Genomic DNA, 24,905 nt, shown 5'->3' with positions numbered 1-24,905 from the left:
TGTCTTCTGATGATTTTGCATGTCAGAGTTGACTCGGAAGTGACCAGGAAAAGGACTGGAAAGCTGATTGTAATTGTTGAGGTATACTGTCTTGATTACCTATTATGATAAATAATAAGATAAGATAAGATAAACCTTTATTCGTCCCACGACGGGGAAATTTAGGTGTTACAGCAGCCAAGAAGATAGGGCAAACAAGAATAAAGTGAACAGAGCATATAAAAATAACCTAAAATAGTGCAAAACAGTATAAAGTAAAAAAGTAAATAAACAAGAGCCTATACAGAGAAAAACAGTGAAAAATATGCACAGCTGAAGTAATTATTGCACGTTATAAATAGATGGAGGGGTTATTGCACTTCGTCCGGTTTGGTGAGGTTATTGGTGTTGATTATAGAGTCTGACCACTGCAGGAAGAAAGGACCTGCGGGATCTCTCCGTGAGACACCGCGGGTGAAGAAGTCTGTCACTGAACGAGCTTTCCAGTGTTGTTAGCGAATAGAGGAGGATACGGCCGATAGTTGAACCTCGGATTCAGGAGGAACAGTGCAGGTTCCGTCCAGGTCGTGGAACACTGGACCAGCTCCATACTCTCCGCCGGGTGCTCGAGGGTTCATGGGAGTTCGCCCAACCAGTCTACATGTGCTTTGTGGATCTGGAGAAGGCGTTCGACCGTGTCCCTCGACGCATCTTGTGGGGGGTGCTCCAGGAGTATGGGGTCCGGGGCCCTCTGTTAAGGGCCGTGCGGTCCCTGTATGATCGGAGCAGGACTCTGGTTCGCATTGCCGGCAGTAAGTCAGACTTGTTCCCAGTGCGTGTTGGACTCTGGCAGGGTTGCCCTTTGTCACCGGTTCTGTTCATCATTTTCATGGACAGAATTTCTAGGCGCAGTCAGAGGCCGGAGGGAGTCTGGTTCGGGAACCACATTATTGCGTCTCTGCTTTTTGTGGATGATGTGGTCATGTTGGCTTCATCGAGCCAGGACCTCCAATGTGCACTGGGGCGGTTTGCAGACGAGTGTGAAGCGGCTGGGATGAGAATCAGCACCTCCAAGTCCGAGGCCATGGTTCTCGACCGGAAAAAGGTGGTTTGTCCTCTCCAGGTCGGTGGGGAGATCCTGCCTCAGGTGGAGGAGTTCAAGTATCTCGGGGTCTTGTTCACGAGTGAGGGGAGGATGGAGCGTGAGATCGACAGGCGGATTGGTGCATGGCTGCAGTGATGCGGTCGCTGGACCGGTCCGTCGTGGTGAAGAAGGAGCTAAGCCGAAAGGCGAGGCTCTCGATTTACCGGTCGATCTACGTTTCCACCCTCACCTATGGTCACTAGCTTTGGGTAGTGACCGAAAGAACAAGATTGAGAATACAAGTGGCCGAAATGAGTTTCCTCCGCAGGGTGGCTGGGCTGAGGGATAGAGTGAGAAGCTCAGCCACCCGGCAGGAGCTCGGAGTAGAGCCGCTGCTCCTCCGCATCGAGAGGGGCCAGCTGAGGTGGCTCGGGCATCTGTTCTGGATGCCTCCTGGACGCCTCCCTGGGCAGGTGTTCCGGGCATGTCCCACTGGGAGGAGGCCTCGGGGAAGACCCAGGACACGGCGGAGGGACTATGTCTCCCGGCTGGCCTGGGAACGCCTTGGGGTCCCACCGGATGAGCTGGAGGAGGTGACCGGGGCCAGGGAGGTCTGGGCATCTCTGCTGAGGCTGCTGCCCCTGCGACCCGACCCCGGATAAGCGGCAGACGAAGATGATAGCGAATATATTGAGTATATCCCTGTTCACGAAAACCCGAGCCCAAACACTGATGACGTGACAAGGTGTTTGCCGTATCACTTAAATGTGAGACATGCGCCAATGTCTCAGTTTAATAGGTCTCAATGTGTGCGCAAATGTTTGCAAGTCTGCAAGCTTATCGTGGACTGGACTTTGCATCAACTGATAAGATCCTCAAAAGTTGTTTTATTGCAACAGGATGTATGCGTTCTCACATGCGGTCATTCTCAGATAAGAGTGTCTTAAATGACTGCTGTGACAGTTGTTTACTCCGGATGTTGTACAGCTGATCTTGGCACAAACGGAAATGAACTCATCGAACCTCAGCTGATATGCATGCCAACGTTTTCTCTCTGGCGGCTCTTCTTTGTCACTTTGTAACCCTGAAAATATTCCCTTTTATAGCATGATATAAATACCTCATACATCCTGTCAAATATGCAACTTGCATGTAGGGTTGCATTTTCTGGGAGTTTGCAAGTCACTTGGGTACAGCCGTGTCTTCACTTCACAGAGCTTTGACCAGACTTTTCTCTTTGTATTTTGTTTTCCTTGTCTGACTGGCCTTTAGAGCTTCTCTAGTCTTAGAATATAACCAGTGATTTTCTAGATGTTTGATCTTGTGGTTTTTGGACACCGTTAGCCCATGTTTTGGCGGTTTCCATAACCTTTCGGATGCATGTCTTTCCAGTCGTCCCAGCTCCTGGCTCTCAGCTGAGACGCATCATCATCATCTTCATCATCAGTTTTGATTACTTCTTGCCGCTGCATTAAATCAGAGCCCATATCCACTGGTGCATTCAACGTTATGCCGAGGTCATGTGAGTGCTCCTCTTTGCTGTGTTGCTCATACCAGTCGCAAATGGTCATGGTGGGCAGGCAGGAGTAACCAGTCCCAAACACCTGCGCCTTGGCCACCTCGGCCCTGGTCAGGGTGAAGGATTCCACTGGAGGCCGTGCAGGTTGTGCCAGCGGCCTGGCACAAGCCTGAAATGCACCGTTCATCATTCTGAGCATCTCCATTTCCAGGGCAATACTTTCTGTTTCCTACAGACACACAGCTATCCATCTTTTGAAGCTCAGAAGGTAGAAATCTCTGACGACCTCCTCATCTGCCCGTCCGCTGTGCACAGCTCTCTGAATATCTGACAGTCTGGATTCAAGCTGATTCCTGGTACGATAGCGCTCAATCTTGGCCTGTCTCTGCGCTGCCATGGAAACCAGGTCCGACGAGCAGTGGGCACGCACACAAGTGGAGAACCCGTTCTGCGATGCTTTTTCAGGACTCAATTGGCTTTCATTCATCAACTTTGGCAGCTCAAAGGGCCACATGTTGTAGTCTTTGCACCTCATCAGGAAATCCATGAAGTAGGCCTGCGCAGCCTCTAAGATTTCCAGCCGATTATCCATGCGGGTCTGCTTTAAGGTCAGCGCTCCCAACAGAGCAGGCAGCAGCAAGTATTTCAAGTCTGTCGTGGCGACCTCCTCTAGTTCCTCGCCGCGGCTAAACAGGTCGAGCCGAGCTACCGACCGAGACGCCTCTTCCAGCATACGCAGGGCGAGTTGAATTCTGCCCTGGATGTCTTTAGACCCCAGGGGTTCGTTCGTGACGTTGATCTCCTCCAATATCTTCCATCCGCTGTCCAGCAAGTCTGATAAGTTTAAAGGCTCCGAGTCTGCATTTAATAAAAAATTTGCATCCTCGTTCTCTTGACATTCTGCCATGATGTCCAATTGCCCGTATTTGCGTTTTTGTTTTGGATGTTTTTTTTTTCCAGCGTGGGTCACTGTTCAGACTTAAAGCTAGATGAAGGTCATCATATTCTTGAACCTCCTGCAATATTTTTTTTTTTTTTTCTAATATTGATCCATTTTGGACTCATTAAATTTTAGATTCCAAGCCCTTTAATGTGAACAAATGTTGGCAGTCTGTTTTTTGTCTTTAAGATTACACCAGTCATTTATTATCTGTGTGTATAAAATCCTTGCAATTAATCCTGAATCCCTCCTGCTGCTCGTGTTGTGCTCCATACGGAGCTGAAAAGTGCTGAGGGAGAAACCAAAACTGTCGAAGGATCTCAGTCGAAAAACAAAATTTTCTCTAGGTGGCAGTAAAAGCCAGGCTGGGTAGCTTGATTGCCTTTCAGGCATTAACATTTGAACCAGAAAATGGGCCTCGTGTCAGCTTGCTTTGTATTCCTGTATGCAGCTTGTTGGCGTGAATTATTGCAATAAATGGACAGATATTTAAGGTTATTATTTTAACACATGGTTTGAGGGTGGTAGATGCGTCCTTTAATCTTTAACGTAGAATTCTATTCCGTCGGTTTATGTTTGGAGGCTGCTTTCTTCTTTATCACGGTAGGTCGCATTAAAAAAAGTAGTATAGATAGTATATACCGGTATAAAGGAATAAACTTAGTTGTTGCAACATGTTTTTCTGAGACATTATGAAATTTATTTCTGAGACTCATACAATAAAAAATCAGTGACAGCATAACTTTTTTTCACATTTTTTTTATTCACAAAATAATTACATTTTGTGGTGTTTCCAGAATCACTTTTTGTGGGTCGGCCAGGCTTTTAACAATCAGCATCTGTGGACGTAGTACCCTGTCACATATCCAATCATGTAAACAACCACGAGTGCAGCTAAAGCCCCAACTGCCTTCACCACAACCCCGGTGGGGCCGACGCACAGTCTGTTGTAAAGCCTGTGGATGGTAAGAGTGAGAGGGAAAATTTGAGTCTTGCAGTTGCTTCTTGATCACTCTTGAACTCATTTATGGCTTAGTCTCCACTGTAACAATGCTCCACTTTTATGTCAACGTACTGTCAATGCACTTGCCTGTTTCAGTGGCTGAAATGGTACCTGCATATGCATTTGTAGCATGCTCAGTAAACTAATGAAGTTCAATGGCATGTTTAATAGGCACAATTTTGATCGCAAAGAGTGGTATCACCATTGACTTTCAGTCCTATTTACCCATATGAATGATGTAACTTACATTACATTTCAATATATCTATATATGGATGATTATAACTATGTTTTCTCCCGAGTACTACTGCTATACTGTACTATATTATACTATACTGAAAATTGCATACAAACCTTTGGTTCGTAGTCTGATTTGCCTCAACATTCACATTGATGTTTTCCTCATTCCACCGATCATAGTGCACACTGGCAGCGTTATTGGACTCCATATGGAGGGAACTTGCTCTTCCTCGAGGACAATCTGGTTGATTATATCAGAACATGGTGGTCACAACACTTTTTTTCTTTTAACACACAATCAGTTTGCCGTAAATATTCCCCCCCCCCCTTTTTTTTTACACATTTTCCAAAAAAAAACAAACAAAAGTTTGGCGCAAATCAAGAACAACAAAGGCAGCGACTTAATAATGTAATTGCATTTCAGAGTGAGAGTAATTTGGAGATCAAAAGGATCTCTCATGCTCACCTGTTGTTGAGAGACTGAGCCAGCCAAGAATCTGCCAAGAAAGCACTGCTTCTAGTCCTTTTAAAGGTTCAACTGAGATATGAACTATGAATTGCACCTCTGGTCATAGTTCACCTTAAAAAGGCCATCCTGTCATAAATCAGGAGTGAGTACGGCATGTTTTCTTTTTTTTTCCTTTTTTTTTTCTTGTTACCTGAGTGTAGAACATGTTTATTGTCAATCATTAAGTTCAATCCCATGCAGTAATTTGCAAGGCAAAAAAGTGTATTATTATTATTATTATTTTATGGGATCCTGACAGAGATTTGGGATAATATTTGTTTGTTTGTTTTGAAGTCCAGTGGAACAAATTGTGCCAAAACACAACTCTTCAGGTATTGATAAGATTTTCAACGACAAAGCCTCTTAACACATGAACATGCTTTAATCTGAACAAATCCACTGTAGCTCTGGCTGTTATCTTTATAGTGGTTGTCTTTCCTCCTTCATTGTATTGGTGTACCACATAAAAATCCCTATAAATACATTTTAGGTTTATGGTTGCAATTTGACAGTAAGAAGAGTAAGAAGTATGAATACATTTTCAAGGCACTGTGAGGAATACTACTAAATTAATTAAAGTCTACAATTTATAAACAGTACAATTCTTTTTTATTTTTTTTTAAGCGCCACAACATTGTCAGAAGGGAAGTAGTTGTTTCACACAGGAAGTAAACGGCGTTTACAGCTTCCGGTTTGCACAAGTACCGCTGCGCTGTGTCCAGGTTTGTGTTAGCTTTTTTCCCCTGCCGATTGCCAAAGCAAAAAATATTGCACCAGAGCTTTAAACTTCATCTAAAAAACTATATTATGTGGTCAGGAGCATACCTAATCAGACTGTGCGTAATATACAATCCTAAATAAAATACCTCGCTGCGGAAAGTGCTTTGCAACATTCGCCAGAGGTTGTTTTCCACTAGCTAATGGTAGCTAATGCTAATACTCGTGCTAGCATCTCATGCAATGTAATGAATCCGAAATGATTCGCAGTGACAAACTGGTGTGTCCTGTGAAATCACAATTGAGTTCTTTTTATTTTAGGAACTTCTGACTACAAGAAGCGTTGCAATAATTTGACGCTTCACTAAACCATTGTTTGTATGCTAAGTCACAGTATGCTTGACATTATGTAAGGCCTGTTCTTAAATCCTCAGTATCTTAAGTTTCCGTTTAAATTAAAGATCTTTTTGCCGCCCCTAAGGTGTTTTACACTAAGTCAAATACCTGCGACTCCCTAAATCACTTAAGACCCGAACAACCCTTGAACTCTGTGTGACGTCCTCGTCCAAGAACAAATTCCAGTCGCCCACTCGGCACCGAAAGACCATTTACTTTTTGTATAATTGTTAATTTTGCTATGTGTAGACACGTTTGTGATACACTAAGTCAATGATAACTGTGTCATGTGCAGGCGGTGGAGAGTGGACGCTGATGGGGGACGAAAAAGACACCTGGAAAGTAAAAACCCTTGATGAAATACTACTAGAGAAGAAACGCCGACGGGAATTAGAGGAGAGAACTGTCGCCAAGCGTCAGAAGAAGGTAAAACGTTTGGTATGTAATGCGGAAGAACAAATTCAGTCAGATGCTTTCTGAAAACAATTATTTATCCAGCTGTGTGTTACCATTTAAGATAAATCTTTCATTTTTTTAAAAAAAAAAACAAGTTTGAAATGGTGTCCTACAGACGAAAGTTTTATTCTTGGCTTCTTTATGCTACACATTTTACACAGGGACCTGTTTCACAGGCGGATGATCGGGAAGCCAAACGAGATACTCCGGAGGAAGGAGAACTTAGGGAGCAAAGAATGGAAATAACAATTCGTAATTCCCCGTACACACGAGAGGACTCTACTGAGGACAGGTTTGTGTAGTCCACTAAATCCCTTCAAGTCACTTGGTACTGGCTACCTTGAAAGTACAGTTTTAAGAACTAGATGCTGCTCCGTGATGTGGAGACTCATGTTTATTTATGTTAATGCAGAGGAGAGGAAGATGAATCGCTCGCAATCAAGCCTCCACAGCAAATAGCAAGGAAAGACAAATCTCACCACAGAAAGGAAGAAAAGAGAAAAGACAAGAGACGCCATCGCAGTCACTCTGCTGAAGGAGGTATGGCCTCTATTTACGCACCATGTGCAGTTGGCTTGACTTGGATTTTTTATCTGTTTTCACTAAAAGACATCCCTTCCAACAGCAGGAAAACGTGTCCGACCCAAAGACAAAGAAAAGGAGCGAGAAAGTGACCGCAGGAAGCGGCAGTGGGAAGAAGACAAAGCCAGGAGGGACTGGGAGAGGCAGAAGCGACGGGAGCAGGCGAGGGCTCATTCACGCAGAGAAAGGTGAGCGCTGACTCTGCAAAATGTTTTGGATTTCTATGCAGTCATTAACATGTAATCGTATTTCTTAGAAGTTGAATTTTTTAGCCTTTGAACGTGTACGCCTAGTTTTTAGTGGATTCGCTGAATTCTTTAACCTTTGTCCCAAATAAAAGTCAGTCAAATGTAATATTTTGAGTAATTTCCCTGTTTTAGTTAAATGTAAACATTGCAGACATAGCAATAGATCTGATTGCTGTATATGTATGAATGTACTTGCTACCCAAAAAATGACAAGTTTGGCCTTTTGGTTGTCCGGACAGAACTCAGTTGGATTCTCCTGGGTTTCTTTTGGACCACAGGGACCGGCTGGAACAACTCGAGCGCCAGCGTGAGCGCGATCGAAAGCTGCGTGAGCAGCAGAAAGAGCAACGGGAATTCAAAGAGCGCGAGAGAAGGGCCGAGGAGCGGCGCAAAGAGCGAGACTCTCGTCGGGATGGTCAGTGAAAGCGTCCGTTTGCAGATATTGACAGACAGAATATTTCCGCTGTAATTAAGCTCAGCTCAAGTAAATCAAATCAAGTATTAACAGTGATTTGTTGTTCTCAGTGCCGTCTCACCATCGAATGCTACCAGATGAATATGGTGACAAAGCCAAACAAAGTCATCGCAGCCGAAGCCCCGCCCACATGTCAAGGGACAGATCCTACAATGAGGCACGGAAAAGTGCAAGTACGTTTATGTTGTTTTTTTTCTCCCTCATTCTTCTTTTTCAAGTTTACACAGTTTGGTTTTTCCGCTGTGTAGCAGATTAGTGTCTCAAATGTTGTCTTATCTTCATCTTCTTTGCAGCTGTGAAGGAGGAGAAGCCAGAGGACAAAGACCTGCTTGCAGACCTCCAGGACATAAGCGACAGTGAGAGGAAGACCAGCACGGCAGAATCTTCTATCGGTAACTGTTTTTTTAAGGAGAATTTTAGCAAATAGTCCAACATCAAGTTTAGTCTTAACACTGTTCAGTTGCTCATGGAAAAAAAAAAGTGAGAAATTCTGAAAGATATTTTTGGCGGTGTCCAGCTTCAGGATCTGGCTCCGAAGATGAAGAGGAGGATGAGGAAGAGGATGGATCCAGCAGCCAGAGTGAAGGCGAAGAGGAGGAAGGCGAGGAGGAGTCGGTTTCTGGCTCAGGAAGATCAGGACAAAGTGCAGGTAAAAAAAAAAAAAACTCACACAGAATCAGAGGTTGTGACAAAAGTCGCCGTGTCATGTTTCTCACGACGGATCAAATGCGGCCGTTTCCTTTGCTACAGAAGATGTTAGCGAGGAGGAGCATTCAGAAGATGACTACGAAGAGGAGAGGGAAAATGGAAATCACATACCTGCAGGTGAGAAAGATTGAAAGACAATCAGGCCGTCTTGGCTCTCTTGTTCTGTCACAGTACAACACAGTCATGCCCATTACTGTCTTGCAGTGCCCGAGTCACGTTTTGACCACGACACCGAGGAGAGCGGCGAGGACATGGACGACGAGGAGGACGACGAGGAGGAAGACGAAGAGGAAGAGGACGAAGCTGGGGAGGAGGACGCCACGCCTCCCACCCAGACCCACTCCCCGGCAGCTGAAGAGAACTACATCCCCGACTCGCCCCCCATCTCACCGGTGGAGCTGAAGAAGGAGCTGCCCAAATATCTCCCCGCGTTACAGGTGAGACCCGGGTTCAGAGGTTCACCCGGTGCAGGGGGGCGTAGTCGTGCTCAGGATGCCTTTTTTTCCCGCTCAGGGTTGCCGCAGCGTTGAGGAGTTCCAGTGCTTGAACCGCATCGAGGAGGGAACCTACGGTGTGGTGTACAGGGCCAAGGACAAAAAGACAGGTATGCAGAAAGTCAAGCAGTGCCACCCTTTGTTTTAGCTTGCGTGTCTGAAGTGTGCGCTCAGAGGTCAACACGTCATCTCCCCGTGTTCAGATGAAATTGTAGCGCTGAAAAGGCTGAAGATGGAGAAGGAGAAGGAAGGCTTCCCCATTACCTCTCTGAGAGAGATCAACACCATCCTGAAGGCTCAGCACCCAAACATTGTCACAGTGAGGGTGAGAGGAGCTTAAAAACACAGAAACAAAATAACTTGATTAATTAATGATGTTCTTTCAGGATTTTAAATGAAACATTTTGTTGTCCCTCTGAATTAGGAAATAGTTGTGGGAAGCAACATGGACAAGATCTACATCGTCATGAACTATGTGGAACACGACCTGAAGAGCCTGATGGAAACCATGAAGCAACCTTTCCTGCCAGGTAGTAAAACATCCGTCGCGCTTTCATCCGTCTTTGTGGAACTCTGAATAAAGGCTGAACAAGATTTTGTTTTAAGAATGTGTGAGGCTTGCGTTGGGTGGTGCGTGTCAGTAGTTTATCCTGTTAGCTCACAGCAGCTTTTCATTCCGCAGGTGAAGTGAAGACTCTGATGATTCAGCTGCTCCGAGGGGTCCGACATCTCCACGACAACTGGATTCTCCATCGTGATCTGAAGACGTCCAACCTGCTGCTGAGCCACAAGGGCATCCTGAAGGTCAGCCAACCAAGAACCCTCAGTGTCGTTATCAGCATGGATTCATATTTTTATATGAGGGCAGCAAAAACTGATAATATCAGTGAGAAAAACATTTTTTGCTTCACAATAGATTTAATACCTAACTTTTTAAAATAGTTTTTCAATGTTAAATACTAACAAATAAAAACAAAAACATGAAAATGTAGACTAATTTGAGTCAGAAACATTAAAGGATTGCGATTTGCTGTTGTTCACGAAGACTGCTGTGTCTCACGCCGCAGATCGGAGACTTTGGATTGGCCCGCGAGTACGGCTCCCCTCTGAAGCCCTACACACCCATAGTGGTGACGCTGTGGTACAGATCGCCGGAGCTGCTGCTCGGGGCAAAGGTAAGAGCTGTTTGCCTCTGTGGTTCACGCACATCCGCCAGGTGAATATTACCTGTGCAGTATAACTTTAGATAGATGATACTTTATTAATCCTTCACAGGAAATTGAATTGTTACAGCAGCAGTGCGTTATTTATTAATTCCTTCATTCAACACACTTAGGTAACAACAACCAAAATAAAAACAGATCGATCCACAAAAATAAAACAGCTTATGTAATAAATTATTTATTATTTTGTGTCAGGGCGCATTTTCCAATCAGGAGACAAATGAGTTGCTGTGATCCACCTTTGAAGATGAAAAGCTAAACCTCACAGGAAAAAAAACGTCTGCGTTTGCATCAACCAGAATCTTTTCACATCTATCATCATGTCCACCCACGTGTTTCCAACTTATTTCTAGACGAATATGTCAAAACGAAAAGATCAGAAGATATGTTTTTTTTTTCTTCTTCTAGTTTAATGCAGCTACACTCTGGCCCTTCGCTCACGTCTGGCATTTTGCTCAAGCTCCAAAATACTGAAAGACCAGCCACTCTGTGAATATTTGGACTGTGTTTTCAGGCTTGGTTGGCTCATTGAAAAGCGTTTAGGTCGAGCTCTGCTGCTACAGCGGCTGTGCAGCCTATATAGTTGAGGCAGATATGAGTAATAGAAAGCTTGCAGTAGGGGGTTGTGAAAACACGCTGCTCCTGCCTCGTTTTTGGTCAGCACAGCTCGGACAGAGTAATTTATCGCCTCAGTTGCCCGATTGAATATCCACATAAAACGTTGCCGTTTTTCCCCTTTAGCGGATTTACTTCCTAGAGGGACGGTTACTTCATCTTTACTGGTTTGCCCAATGACATATTTCCAAAAGAAGATCTGCGCAGGATTCTGTTTATAATGTACCTAAAAACCGCAGGAAGGATTTTTTTTCCCCCTCTTTTCTTTTTTCTTTCTCCTCTTCGACAGTCTGTGATTTACAGAGCCAGACGGCAGACATCCAGTGGCACATCCAGTTTCACGCACGAGACGGCCCGAGCGCCGGCGGCCGCCAGATGGACCGCGGGGTGCACGTTTCTGCACACTGACACGGTGTTTGTTCTCCTCTCTGCAGGAGTACTCCACAGCGGTGGACATGTGGTCGGTGGGCTGCATATTTGGCGAACTTCTCACCCAGAAACCTCTCTTCCCTGGAAAATCTGAAATCGACCAGATCAACAAGATTTTCAAGGTACTTCAGCTGCCATTTATGCGAGTAGTCGCCGCGCAGGATCTCGCAGAGGTCGTGCCAATCCCGGTGTTTCTGCGGCTGCGGCACGCGGTGGCGCTTGTCGCGGATGATGTTACGAAATCAAGGAAGCGACCACAGAGTAGGGATGCAAATTATCGATTAATTCATTAATTAATCGTTAGTTGATTGACCTTATTGATTGATTAACGATTAATTGATGAGCTGCGATTTTTCCTGATTGCCTAAATTTCACATTGAAACTTGTGTAAGGAAGACGTTATTAACTCTTACTAACTTTTTTTTTAAGTTGTTTCAAAGCAACTTGTTCTAGGTATACAGGTATACGTCAGGCCATTTAACAAAAAAAAAAACTCCAGTGTAAAAAAAATTACATTTATTGCGACTAATTTAATTAATCGATTAATTTCTTAATCGACAATCGCTAATCGATTAGTTGTTTACATCCCTACCGCAGAGATATTTTCTGTCCTAATTAACTATTTAAACCAGGCTTCCACAGAAACGAGGAGGTCTCAGACTGGCTGCCACTGGAGGCGTTTCCACTAACTCTGCAGCAGTATTATTGCACTTTGTGACATCACAGAGGGGGCTCGTTTCCAATCCACACGTGTGGATCAGTCTTGTGACAGATGGTGACACTAGTGTGACTTTCACGAGGCCCGGGCAGGATATCGGAGAGTCTGCCTGGTCCCGTTGAGCGAGCTCCGCTACACAGTGGACGGGCAAAGAATCGTAAACAAGTAAAGCGTAATACGAAGCCGTTATTATAAAGCAAGAAAAAAAAAACCTCCGGTGCGGGTCAAAAGTACAAGCTACAAGCCAAAGTCTAGACTTTTTAAAGCTGTGCCCTGGAAAGGAGCCCGGAATCTGTGAAGATCTTCACCCCGCTGCCCCGGCGTGACCCTGCCACCAAACAGCACCACGGCGCCCGCAGCTGGTTCGCCTGTGGAACACGCGGCAGCTGTGTTACGCGCCCCGAGTGTATTCCGAGACTTTAGACTGGTCTTTGTCTGCGGCCGGCCAAAGTGGTACCACCTGATCTCCTCTGTACGCACTCACGCTAAACTGTCCCGTCGTCTTGCAGGACCTGGGCTCGCCCAGCGAGAAGATCTGGCCCGGCTACAACGAGCTGCCTGCCGTGAAGAAGATGACTTTCACAGAGTATCCCTACAACAACCTGCGAAAGCGCTTTGGAGCGCTGCTCTCCGACCAAGGCTTTGACCTCATGAACAAGTAAGATCCTTAAAAAGGCAGCGCCTCGCCTCACCGCACCTTGATCCCCCCCGCTCTCGGCCTGTCAGCGCGGCAGCCGGACGCTCTTGCGTTTGCGTGGAGTCGCGTCACGGCATTTCTTCCAGAATGTGCAACGGCAGGGTTGTTACGTCAGAGTCCTGTGGAAATCAATAGAGTTGTTTGGATAACTCTGCTCCGCCGCAGTCCGCGGGTGAGAAATAAAGATCTGTCCGGGCCGCGGTGGAAAGCGTGCTGAGGTGTAGTGTGCACATGATATTCGCGAGTGGATGTCGGGGGCAGACGGCCAAGCCGTTTCAGAAGACACACGTCCGGTGTTTAACTGCTTCAGAGGACGGAGACGAACTTAACAGCCGTCCCCTCCGGTCCTCACCCACCCACCGAGACGTGGCCGGCTGCTCAGTTACCTCCCAGCTGCAGGGTGCAGTTAAAGCGCCTCCATCAGCTGCTGCCGAAGGTTACGGCTCGCAGCTGAAACCTGTCAAGTCAGAGAAACGCTCCAGAGGATTTCAGTCCTTAGATGGACGGTGTCGCCAAGAGTCCAGCTCAGGATGGTCGGTGTCTGTCTAACCCCCGAGGGGGCGGGGCTTCAAGGAGGTTCTGATTCCAGGGTCACAGCTGCTCCTGCTGCTGCTGCTGCTACCTATTTAGTTTCCATCGTCTTGTCTCCCAGGTACAAACGGCGCTCTGTGGCTGTAATGAGAACCAGCAGAGCCGCTGGTTCCTGAGGAGGAGCAGGACAGAGGAGAGCACATTCTTGGAATTTCAGCACTGAAAAAAAAGTGACTCGCGTACAAGTGGGGCATTGTCCCTTCCAGTGTCAGTGTCAGTGAGGCCACCCCTCTCAGAACGACAGTGCGCGGTTCAATTCCAGGCGGCAGTGAGCAAAGTCGTGTCTGCAAGTGCTGTCAGGCGGGCGGCGTGCGTGCGTGCGTGCGTGCGTGCGTGCGTGCGTGCGTGCGTGTGTCGTTCCGCGGCGGTCGAGACGCAGCCAATTATCACAATTTGAGCAGCTTCCCATTATCCTGTGTTGATCCTGTCACAGTCTGTTAGAACACAAGCCCATCGCTGGGCACCCCCCATCCTCCTCCTCCAGCCAGAGCTCCTTCTAGATGGAGGTCAGTTTACACAGCAGGTCTGCGGAGTCGAAAGAGGCCGAGAGGAACGCGAAGCAGCTAACCTTGTGTCATCCGAAAGGTGTTTTCTTTTTTTTCCTTCTTTTTTTTTTTGGCTCTGGCGCAGAAAGATGGCGCCTCTCTTGTAATTCCCTCCTACAAAGTCCTGATTGGTTTTCCAACTGGGGAAACAGCCATGGATGTTCAAAACACCAGACGTGTGTGTGTGTGTGTGTGTGTGTGTGTGTGTGTGTGTGTGTGTGTGTGTGTGTGTGTGTGTGTGTGTGTGTGTGTGTGTGTGTGTGTGTGTGTGTGTGTGTGTGTGTGTGTGTGTGTGTGTGTGTGTGTGTGTGTGTGTGCGCTTCCTTCCTTCCTGTGCAGTTCTGAGCTCACTGTGAAACCCCGTCCTGGTAGAATCTGTTTGCCTCTTCCTCCTGCTTACTGTAAAGACTTGCTCCTTACATTAACACTGGCTACCCTCCTCCTCCTCCCAGATTCCTCACCTACTGTCCCAGCAAGAGGATCCTGTCCGACGAGGGCCTGAAGCACGAGTATTTCCGCGAGACGCCGCTGCCCATTGAGCCGTCCATGTTCCCCACCTGGCCGGCCAAGAGCGAGCAGCAGAGGGTGAAGAGGGGTACCAGCCCCCGGCCGCCCGAGGGAGGTCTGGGATACAGTCAACTGGTAAGGACATTAGGCTCCACTTTCTCCATTACATACATCTAGCAGGCGCTCCCGACGCCGCCTGTGTTAAATAGATCACAGACCTACGGGCCTCTGCTTTGTGTCTGGCTGCTGCTCTCCTCCACGGCTCCTCCAAGACGAACACCTTTTAATCCCAAGGGTGTTTTTTTTTTTTTTTTTCTGAACAGTTGGCTGTTGAAGTAGGGTTATTTTGAACAAGACCTGTTGGGTTTTGCCTGTTTTTTTTTTTTGGTTTGTTTGTTCCAACACACCTGTTGGAAACCATCCCTGCCAACACAGCACATAAGCTTATATAGTTTTATATGTTGTCTTTTCTTTAGGGATTTAAATATATCATCAATTTCAAAGTGTTGCTGTAACGAGAAAACTACAGTCAGCGTCTCTCCTCGCTTTCCCAGAGTCCTTTGCATTCGCCTTTGACAGCTATTATTCGTTCCATTTATTTCCCCTTTTTTCACCCTGAACTATTCCAGGGGGACGATGACCTCAAAGACACAGGCTTCCACCTGACCACCAGCAAACACGGAGCGTCGGCCGTCGGCCCAGGATTCAGCCTGAAGTTCTGAGCCCTGGCGGCTGTTGGAAGCGCGGCGGGAGCGAAGAGCGCTGGGACAAGTGGTTCTTTTCGAACCGGACAGTGTCACAAGCTCTGACCTGGTCAGTGTCTTGACCAGGATGGACGAGATCGCCTCCTGAAAAGGAGTCTTGACTTTCCAGAGTATACATATTTCGCTTCCTCTTGACAATGTGAAGCCATGTCAGAATTTTTAAACGCGTTTCTTTGAGCTGTCGAGGTGGAGAAGCTACCCGTCTGTTAGTTTAGCGCTCATGTCTGATTTGATTTTTTCCCTTTTTATACTTCAAGAGAGGCTCGGATTTAAGCTACTGTCTAACTGTATAATGATGCTGCCGCCTCCATCCAGCCGCAGCAGTTAGGGCTGTCCTGAGGGCGGTAGGGACACTTGATGACAGGTGGACAATGTTTTTGATAGAAATAAAAGACGACCCATTATTTTGTCTGTCTGTTTATATATATATATATATTTTCTGTCCAAACCTATAAACAAAACGCTGCCAGTGGAAAAAAAAAAAGTCAGCAAAGTTTGCCTCACTTTGCCTGGGCACTTTCTTCTCCTGGGTGGAGAAGGCGGCCCAGACGTCGCTCAGCCTTTGTTTTTAATGGCTCTGCAAGTGCACAATTAAACCAGTCTGGAATGGAAGCAGAACGATAAACAGCATATCTACACACACACACACCCCAGTCTGCGGCGCTGCCCCAGCAGCCGGTGCTAAATGGAAATGGCTATTCATCACTTTTATCCATCGCCAGCTCCTCCCCTCACAGGAGTCCTTCAGCAGCACGTTATTACACCTGATGTGTTGGAAAAGCTTGGACGTGCCGCTGCTGCATCTCCAGAGGCAGAGCGCTTGGCTCTGCTGCTGCGACGCTAGTAAACCTGAGCTAGACGTCTGACGCGTTCCATATGCGGTTTAGCGTCCAAACAGTTCCAAAGGCTGTAGACGGCGGTGCTTACTCTGGCGCTTGTCGCCCAATTTGAAAAAAACAAAACAAAAAAATTCCAATGATGAAACGCGCCGGAGATAAGTCCTGTTGGGACGCCAGTGTCAGGCTTTTAAATTCAAACTAAAAGCGAAACCATCCGCTAGGCACAGAAATAAATATACAGTTGAAAATCTTCCAGCTAAACAATCTCTGGGTGGCCACAGTGCACGTGGCTGCCTTGGCAGTTGCTGATGCATTTTAAAGGGATAGTTCACCCTTTTCCTTTGCATGGTCAAAACCAGTAGATTAGAAGTTCATTGTGGTCATACACAAGGAAAAAGTAGATTCACACTCAACACACATTTCTTGGCAATGTCTTTTACAACACAATCTCTTTCACGTGCATAACAATCTATATTGCAAAACTGTATGACGTATATATTTATATAATATGTATATATTACGCTATATATTTTTTTATACTGTAGTTAAGAACATTGCATGCCTTTCGTTACACTAGTTCCCTTCTCAAGGTACTGTAAATGCAAATTTCTCCTGGAGATCTATTTATCTATTATCTGTCGGTCTGGTCTGGTCTGTTCTGTCTGTCTGTCTGTCTGTCTTTGAATTTTAACACCACATTATTAGCCAAATGTTGCCACTGTCGCCTCCTTTATGCAGGTTAGTTCGTATCCACCGGTTTCCACTGCGCTACAGCTTCCATTGATTTATAGCCTAGTGGTCAGTTTTGAAGCGACTATGCCTTTAACAAGGCGTGCACGGGTGGATGCGGAGAAGACTGCATCGTTTTCTCGAAGGACCAATTTAAACAACAAAACAAACATTTTTTTTAAATTCATTTTTATGTGGAAAATAAGATATGTGGTGTGGCGTCTGTCAGGTGATATTTTTCACTCATCAGGGAGGGTTTATGAGTCGCACATGTAGAGACACGTTGATGATTGTCAACAGTTTTAATATGGAAGATACACAAAAGACATAATCTGAAAAAAAAAACACAAACATTAATATGTGCCCTGGTGATTGAAGTCTCTGTATGAGTGTGTGTGTGTGTGTGTGTGAGATCGTGTCTTATTCAGTGTGCGCACATGCCAGTGTGGCCGCCCTCCTAGAAGCGCACGCGCACCCTCCACGAGTAGTTGGTGAGAACTTTCTCCTTCTTCTTCACGATGCAGGTGTACGTGCCCTCGTTGATGGCGTTGGCCACGATGGTGATGTGGTCGTTCTTGAGGGAGATGTAGTTTGGGTGGGAGTACTCCAGCAGCTCGCCGTCCTTGTACCAGCTGGAAGACAGTGCAGCGCGCACGTTTAAAGGCCAGGCTGTAAACATTTTTTAAATGTAAGGTAGCCAACCTGGAGCGCATTTCGTATATTGGGCGCTGTCCGGCTGGCTTCCTTAAATACTGGGTTGCCTTAAAAATGGCGGCGCAAGAGGGAACTGGCCCATTAGTCCAACCTCCCATTAGGGTTAGGCTTAGGATTAGGGGTATTCGGGAGGTTGGGCAATTATTCGGACTAATGGGAGGTCCGACCAATGCCATGGTGCCGGTGCAAGATGGCTAACTATGAGCAAGACCATGGATATTTTAAAGGAAATGGATATCGGACTGGCAATATGGAGGCTTGCCGATGTTTTTCCAGAGGCGGCACGAGGTACTGCAGTAAAAAAAAAAAAATCCCATGCCCCCAAAAAGCATTTTTTACATGGATCGCAACACAAAAAGAAACTCTAAATGGCGAACAGGATGACTGTGACCTGAACCCGAATAGGCCGCCATATTGAGTCTGGGGGCCTGAGCAAGTCTATGTATATTCTTATATATATGAGAACCGTTCTAAGGGCAGAAAACAAAAACAAGCCAAATTTTACACACTGGACCTTTATTAGGAAGCGGGCGTCGCGGGAGCCACCGGAAGCAGCGGGACGATACTCACTACACTTTGCCTTTCTTGGACGCTATCTTCTTCCCGCAGCGGAAGGTGAGCTTCTTGCCCTCCACCACCAGCTTGTGTTTGGTCCTCGGTGGAGCCGGGGTCGGGGCCACGGTGGGGAAAGGGAATTCTGGGGAAGGGACGAGCGGAGACGAGCCCAAGTGAGTAACTCGACCCTAACCCCTAAATGTGTACGATAACTCATCACTCATACTTGGCATCGACACCTTGGCGGCAACAGGTGGCAACAGGTGGCAGCGTACTTAAAAATGTACTTAAAAGTACGTTTTGGTAATTCATCCATCCATCCATTAAAAAAAAAAATCACTTCTTATCCTTCACTTGCAGGCACAGGAGCGCTGGAGCCTTTCCCAACCTTGCACTACTAGGACACACTTTATCCACACTGCAAACTTTCTGTTTGAAAACTGTAAGACTCCTCAAAATGTCGTTGTGCTTGTTGCATAATGATAATTATCTTGACTCTTGAATCTAAAGTTAGGCCAGAGGGCGTGGTTACACCCGAGGCAAGTCGCCAACTTATTGCAGGGGCCAACACACACACACACACACACACTCGCACCCGTGCACAAGCAGCCTAACGTGCGTGTGTTTGCAGCGTGTGGATGGAAGCCGGAGAACCTGGAGGGAAGCCACGCAGACACAGAGGAAGAACAGGGAGTGGGCTTGGAATCGAACCCACAACCTTTTGGCTGCACCGCCCCGAAACTTGCTGTAACTCTTATTTGATCCAAAACAAACCACACAAAACGCAAAAGGAATCTAACCGCCCAACGTCCGGTCCAACACCCTGCTCTGCTTCAGTCTTATCAGCAAACGTCCTCTCTGGTTTCCGCCAGGCCGCTCGCCTCGGCGTCTGCTCCTGTTATTATCGACGAAAAATCCGAGCTGACCTCGTGCGCTGCTGCTGCTGCTGCTGCTGCTGCTGCTGAGCTCCATCCACACACTCTGAAAATTCCAGCGGTTTTGGAGCCGCTCAGGAATTTTTCCACTGCCGTACGATGTCTGTCTCCCAATCAACAATGAGGAAGGGATCAGCCGCGAGCCAACGGCTGTATCCTCTCGGCCCGCCGCGCCGTCCCCTCGCCGCTGCTCCCACCGTTTACAAAGGAAAAAGAGGACAAAAAAAACCCTCTGAAAGCCACAACAGTCCAACGACGGTTCCGAGGAAGCGTTCCCTGTTGTGCAACGAGGACGCGGCCGCCAGCGTCTTTTTTTAAAAGTTTATTTATCCATTTTTTTTCAATTGTTTTTTTGCGCAGTCAATCCCAACCCTGACCAGGCGTGGGCGCTGTTTGAGCCCGATCACATGTTTGGGTTTATCGATACGGGTTCGGTGTGGGGACTGCAGACAATTCACTTTGTTTGGTCAAAACACTGCGAGTCTCCTGGGAACACTGGTATTCTCCAAATCATAACACACACACGCACACGCACGCAAACACACACTCCTCCGGCAACGAGTCGAAATCAGATTCTTCCAAACTGGCCCAGCCACGCACGCTTCGGACCGCTGGCCTTCCGCTGATCCCAGACAGTCGCTCACACATCTCACCGCGCGTCGTTAATATTTTATTATTCCGTTCCCCTCTGGAACTGTTGCAACAAACCCTACCCCCCCCCCCACCCCCCCCCCACACACACACACCCTCCCACCTCGTCTTTTTTCCCTCTTTTGTTGCGTCTCACCGTAGCAGAAATCGCAGCTGGAGGGGCAGTGCTTCTTCATCAGATTGCGCTTGCTGTCGCAATAGCCCTTGCGAGCCCAGGCCGGACAGATAAATAGTCGGTCCAAACATCCTGCGGGAGAGCGTGAGGAGAGAAAAGAGGAAAAAGGGGATGAAGACTGCGAAGATTCCGGGCTGACGACTCGCTTTAACGATGACTCGCGACGAGTGAGTCCCGTGCGCCGGGTTCATTGACGCCTTGTTGGCCCCTCGATGTCAGACAGGACACTGTTTTCTCAGTCCGATTCTTCACCGTCCATTTGTCACGTGTGAGATTAAGCAATCACTCGAATGCTCTCGTATTGGACAGAGAGCAGCTTGGGCTCACTCACTCACTCACTCACTCACTCATGCATAGTTTTTTTGGCACGTTGCGGTGACGTGCAGGTGATCTGCAAGTCGGCGCCAGGGACCAACCTCACTTTTCTCCCCCCTGACGGCGTCCACAAAGCTTAACAGTGTTGTAGTCAAACCAGGTGCATGCGAGCAAAAAAACGGCCAAACTCTTTTTTTCTTTTTCTTTTTTTTGCTGGTTAGATGTTGTGTCAGCTGTCTTTCATTTGGAAAACTACGAACAAAGCACTTTGTTCTTGACACTCGGGGGATCTGTTTGGCCATCGGGCCAGGTCCTGTGGTGCAATTCCAGAGTTGGAAGGAGAGTCTCTGTTTTTGGTTTTGTTTTGTTTTTTGCATGTTTTTTTTTTTTTGCTCTCGACAGCATTCTTCCTTTCAATCATGCAGTTGACGTGTTAAATTGAATTTAAAGTATATTCAAGGCCAAACAACTTAATACGGTCTTCTCTTCACAGTCTCTCGTGTCAGTTTAAAATGTCGTCAGGTCTTTACACAAGGAGAAAAGAAGACGAGGAAGAAAAAAAAAAACACTTGTGGGTGTGTTGGAAACTTGTACCGACGTACCGTAGAGACGGTGCAGGCCCCACACCTCGTCCTGCGTTATCAGCTTCCTCCCCGTCAGGGTTGCGTTCAGGTGCATGATGGCCTTGGGAGCCAGGGAGTGCATCAGTCCCAGGACGTGGCCGATCTCATGAGTGGCCACATGGACGAGATCCGTCAGCCAGACCCCTGCCAAGCAGACAGACAGACACGCAGACGGACAGACGTGACTCGGTCCGCATCCAGCGCCTTGTGCACGCTCAAATATTAGCCCGTTTGATAAAAGACACGTGCCTTTCTTCCAGCTGAAGCGCATGTTTCCCAGAATCCAGTACTCGTGGTCGTCGAAGTGGATCTCGCCAGTTGGCGGGAAGAAGGCGTGAGCCAATTCCCCGGTGATGCCGTCGAAACAGTGGTGCAAGTAGGACTGCAGACAGTCCGTGTGGTTGACGGGGTAGAAGCCTGCCAAGACACACACACACACACACACACACACACACAAACACAGACTATCATTCCTGAAGAGGGAAACCCGTGCTTCATTATCTCTGGTCTCTGCTCAGCGGGGGAGGGGGGGTGTGATGATGAACTTTCGAGGATGACAAGGTTTTTTTCCCCTTCTTCTTCTTCTCTTCTGCTCTCCACCGTCGAGGAACTTCACCGTCTCTCCCGCTGTCACCAGGACTTACTTCACAACTCCCCAGCGCCCTCCAGAGAGAGTCGGGAAAAAGGGGCTCGATCCAGACCGTGGGCAGACACGAATGGAAGTTTTTCATTTAGAGTTTTCAATGACTAACTTTTTGGGGTAGACAAGCTCGGTAATATAGTGGCGGCAGTGTGTGATTTAATACGTTTGGAGGCTGAAGGCAAGGCAGCCCCGCGATGACAGCGCAGACGGAGAAAGAGCGAGAGAGGGAGAGAGAGGAAGGGAGAGAGAGAGGGAGAGAAGCTGGAGGCCCAGAAGCCAGGAAACATCTGTTTGGGATTGTTTCAGCCACACGAAGAAGTTACCCACCGATCTTAATGTCTGCCTCTTGGTCCGCTGGCACCTCCCTGAAGCTGAACGGCGAGACGTCGCTCCACATGCCAAAGGCCTTGGCGATGCCTCGGCGCGTGTCGCTGGCATTAATCAAGTTGGTGGGGAAGGAGAGCAACCTGCTCGGGGGGGGGAGGAGGGGAGAGGAGGGCAGCGACAGCAAATGACTTAGTTAACGCGCGGGTCTCTGCACACACATTCCTCACGCACAACCTGCCAAAAAGCGCAATGGCTACTGTACAGACCGAGACCGCAATTCCCACAAGCACAGTTTAAGTGCGGTTGCGCTCGCGGTCACCGAAAGCCGATACGGCTGCTTTTAAACACAGAGCGGATCGGGTGGTGGTCGTCGATCGCTGTCACTACGAATGAGCCGGTAAACAAGGAAGCGACTCCAATCTGCCGTGGACAATTTTGGCGAGTTGTTTGCTTTTTGGGGTTTTCCAAAACTTCGGATTGGGCCTGTAGCTCCGTCTCAGGGCCCAAATAAAAACAGTGAATGTGACACTGCGCACCTGGCCAGACTGGTGCTCCACTGTCATGAAATTTTGGTTGCCTTCCCCGCCACCCTGTTGTGAGTGCATGCTTCAATTTACGGTCACATTCAAAGACATAAACACCTCTCGTCTGGCTATAAGTTGCTTGCCAGCTTGCTAGCTCAATCTCTATATGTTGTTCATGGCAAAGAGAGCAAAGAAGAGCAAGTTCTGTAATGCCGGGCAGACAACCACAGTTCCGCGGTGCTGAACCAGGCCAGCTGGGTGCACAGTGTGAATGACACAGGTGCCTGTGTGCCCATGACCGGCCAATACTTCATGAAAATGAATCTGAAACGTCTGCTTTTTTCAACCTAGGAATACAATCGACTGTTGCTTTAAATCCCTGGCTGCTAATGTGTTTTCCTTCTTGAAACGTAAGCAGAGCGGTCTGCTCCATTCGGCCATCAGAGTCAGAGCCTTTTGTCGGACCTCTCGACTGACGTTAGCACTGAAGGTATTTGTGGCCATCCATCAGGGTGCAATGAGCACATAATGACAGGCTGATTGAAAAAAAAAAAAAAAAACTGCACTTGCCAAACCAAAAAAAAAAAAAAAAAAGGAAATCAGTCTACCTTAGTCAAGTGTTTTGTCTACAGATTCATTTCTATTCCCTATGATTCGCCATTGAGGCGACAAGAAAGGAAAGAATGGGTGAATACTTGTAGGTTAGCTTGAACTTGTCCCATTTCAGCTGCTCGGGGGTGAGGGTGTAGCGCTTGTTCCGGGACAGGTGCAGCACTTGCGAGCGGGCCTCTTTGTGGATCCCGATGAGCAACACGGCGGCGGTGTGAGCTTCTTCCTTGGGCAAAGAAAAACCTCTGATGAGCCACGTCGCGTGGGCGAGAACGCGAGCGCTGAACGCTCAAGCTAGCAGGTCATCTGTAAACACAGCCAGCATGGATTAGGTTCCCGAAACGAGTCGAAAGCTGCTCTTGTTGACGTTATTGGGCGGTAAACAGCTGCGTTTAAGTGCTACCTCACGTGCAAATGTTTCAAATTACGGTCGTCTCGCACCAACTGAAACAGTTTTTGAAAAACGAAGGGGTCAGTGGTAAGATTTCCGTCCATAGATTGTTTTTTTTATCGCCACAGATAGCTTGCGTCTGATGTCTCTGGAACACCAGAGCGCTCACACCTGGCTTTGGTTATTTTACACGCTTGGAGGGTCCTGTGGGTGCTATGAATCTCAGCGTTCTCGTAAATAACATATAATCATAAATTTTTGATGACATGAGTTAAGGTTGGTCTTGGCCTCGGCGTCCAGCAGCAGTAATTGCACAGGTTTATAAAATATTTATTTATTTATTTATTATTTTTTTTTACAGGAAAAGGTTTTGGGATATAAATCCACTAGGCAACACTCGAGTCATTTTGGACTGTCACTTTAACTCAAGGAGTCTTTTTAGGGCTGCAGAGTGAGAGCGCTTCCTGTCCTCACTGATTAATTTGAAAAGGATGTAAGGAGGAATTTACACAAAAAAAAAACTGCTGAGGGTGCGCGCGTATGCACACACACACACACACACACACACACACACACACAGACACACTGTGCTATCAGACGTGGAGATAACATTTGCGTCTTGGAAAAATGTGAAATTCGGTCAATGACGACTAGCAAACCGTATCTCGTTTTAATTTTTCTCTGGAAATTTTTGGGTTTTTGCATTTTGTTGCCAGGCCCAAAAACAACCCCATCACTAAATGTGTGTGGTGTCAATATATCACAGACAGACGGTGGTGTGGGGCCAAGAAGAGGCGAGGGGATTGGTTTGGCTCAGCCACATCATCCATCAGAGACTGTCTGGGGGGGTTTGTCCCGATATCTAGTGCTCGGAAAGCCAGTTGAAGTTAACAGTGATCCACACAGCCACAGTGGGAGTGTGGATCAGTGAAAGTTTGTCGAAAATACACTCTTTTTTTGTACTGTTTGATAGGCCACAGACTCTCTTATTGTGGGACCTTCTCCAAACCTTGGCTTCGTCCAAACAAGCTCGCGATAAAAAATATGGCCAACCCAAAAGAAAAACTTTGCTGTCTTTGTTTGGACGTTCCGTGACAGAGTCTCTGCTCCACCGCGGGGATGTCGAGCAAATATCAAAGCCACACCCGTCACTTTGTATTCTATACACCCTGCCCTTTGGTTCCTGTTTCTGATTTGCCCGCTCAGACAAATAGATCCAGGACTTCCGTCGTTTCCGTACAGAAATAGCACAGCTGGCGGGCAGTCTGGCCAGCCGGCGGGCCGTCCATCCCCACCCAGCTGTCTTCAGCAAACTGGATGCGCTCTCTGGCAACGATGTCCCGCGTTGTGTTAACACGTCACTTGTGGTGCTCTGTCCAACAGTTTCTCTTCTTGTATTTTAAGCAGCCGTCCCAGAATCTTCTGCCTAGTGATTTAC

At 47.3% G+C, this 24,905-nt stretch overlaps 3 protein-coding genes and 1 pseudogene across 5 annotated transcripts in view; 1 reads left to right on the top strand and 3 right to left on the bottom strand.

Annotated features, from left to right (window-relative positions):
- Positions 1 to 2,403: 2,403 nt before the first annotated feature.
- Positions 2,404 to 3,494, bottom strand: LOC142888040 (immunoglobulin-binding protein 1 pseudogene; annotated as a pseudogene).
- A 711-nt stretch (positions 3,495 to 4,205) lies between these two features.
- smim1 (small integral membrane protein 1) lies at positions 4,206 to 5,605 on the bottom strand. Its single transcript, XM_076026038.1, has 3 exons — positions 5,231 to 5,605; positions 4,879 to 5,005; positions 4,206 to 4,478 (listed from the first exon to the last, which is right to left on the bottom strand). The coding sequence occupies exons 2-3, from the start codon at positions 4,971 to 4,973 to the stop codon at positions 4,355 to 4,357; spliced, it is 219 nt and encodes a 72-aa protein (XP_075882153.1). The 5' UTR covers positions 4,974 to 5,005; positions 5,231 to 5,605; the 3' UTR covers positions 4,206 to 4,354.
- A 245-nt stretch (positions 5,606 to 5,850) lies between these two features.
- On the top strand, positions 5,851 to 15,841 carry cdk11b (cyclin dependent kinase 11B). Of its 3 annotated transcripts, none has more exons than XM_076026510.1 (20): positions 5,852 to 5,994; positions 6,681 to 6,811; positions 7,003 to 7,133; positions 7,254 to 7,381; positions 7,467 to 7,611; positions 7,950 to 8,086; positions 8,197 to 8,319; positions 8,440 to 8,538; positions 8,664 to 8,795; positions 8,897 to 8,971; positions 9,059 to 9,291; positions 9,368 to 9,458; positions 9,552 to 9,673; positions 9,773 to 9,878; positions 10,031 to 10,152; positions 10,416 to 10,523; positions 11,621 to 11,737; positions 12,843 to 12,991; positions 14,619 to 14,808; positions 15,303 to 15,841. In XM_076026510.1, the coding sequence occupies exons 2-20, from the start codon at positions 6,701 to 6,703 to the stop codon at positions 15,393 to 15,395; spliced, it is 2,412 nt and encodes an 803-aa protein (XP_075882625.1). In that variant the 5' UTR covers positions 5,852 to 5,994; positions 6,681 to 6,700; the 3' UTR covers positions 15,396 to 15,841. The 3 variants fall into 3 exon arrangements, with proteins under 3 accessions (XP_075882626.1, XP_075882625.1, XP_075882624.1); XM_076026509.1 differs by having other exon boundaries at positions 7,911 to 8,086; XM_076026511.1 differs by lacking the exons at positions 14,619 to 14,808; positions 15,303 to 15,841 and adding an exon at positions 13,683 to 14,481 and having other exon boundaries at positions 5,851 to 5,994; positions 7,911 to 8,086.
- Positions 15,842 to 17,292: 1,451 nt separating this feature from the next.
- mmp23ba (matrix metallopeptidase 23ba) overlaps positions 17,293 to 24,905 on the bottom strand; it is a 9,654-nt gene continuing 2,041 nt past the window's right edge. Inside the window, exons 2-8 of the mRNA XM_076026508.1 lie at positions 23,163 to 23,302; positions 21,944 to 22,083; positions 21,223 to 21,390; positions 20,953 to 21,117; positions 19,997 to 20,107; positions 18,290 to 18,416; positions 17,293 to 17,637 (exon numbers count right to left, since the gene is read on the bottom strand). Of these exons, the coding sequence (XP_075882623.1) occupies positions 17,463 to 17,637; positions 18,290 to 18,416; positions 19,997 to 20,107; positions 20,953 to 21,117; positions 21,223 to 21,390; positions 21,944 to 22,083; positions 23,163 to 23,302 (1,026 nt within the window). The 3' untranslated portion in view covers positions 17,293 to 17,462. The remainder of the gene's footprint in view (positions 17,638 to 18,289; positions 18,417 to 19,996; positions 20,108 to 20,952; positions 21,118 to 21,222; positions 21,391 to 21,943; positions 22,084 to 23,162; positions 23,303 to 24,905) is intronic.

This window comes from Nelusetta ayraudi, unplaced genomic scaffold (assembly GCF_046127955.1).
Source record: "Nelusetta ayraudi isolate G7.1 ecotype Tasmania unplaced genomic scaffold, CSIRO-AGI_Nayr_v1 ptg000019l, whole genome shotgun sequence".
NCBI lineage: Eukaryota > Metazoa > Chordata > Actinopteri > Tetraodontiformes > Monacanthidae > Nelusetta > Nelusetta ayraudi.
This window is presented reverse-complemented; position numbering and strand designations above follow the sequence as displayed.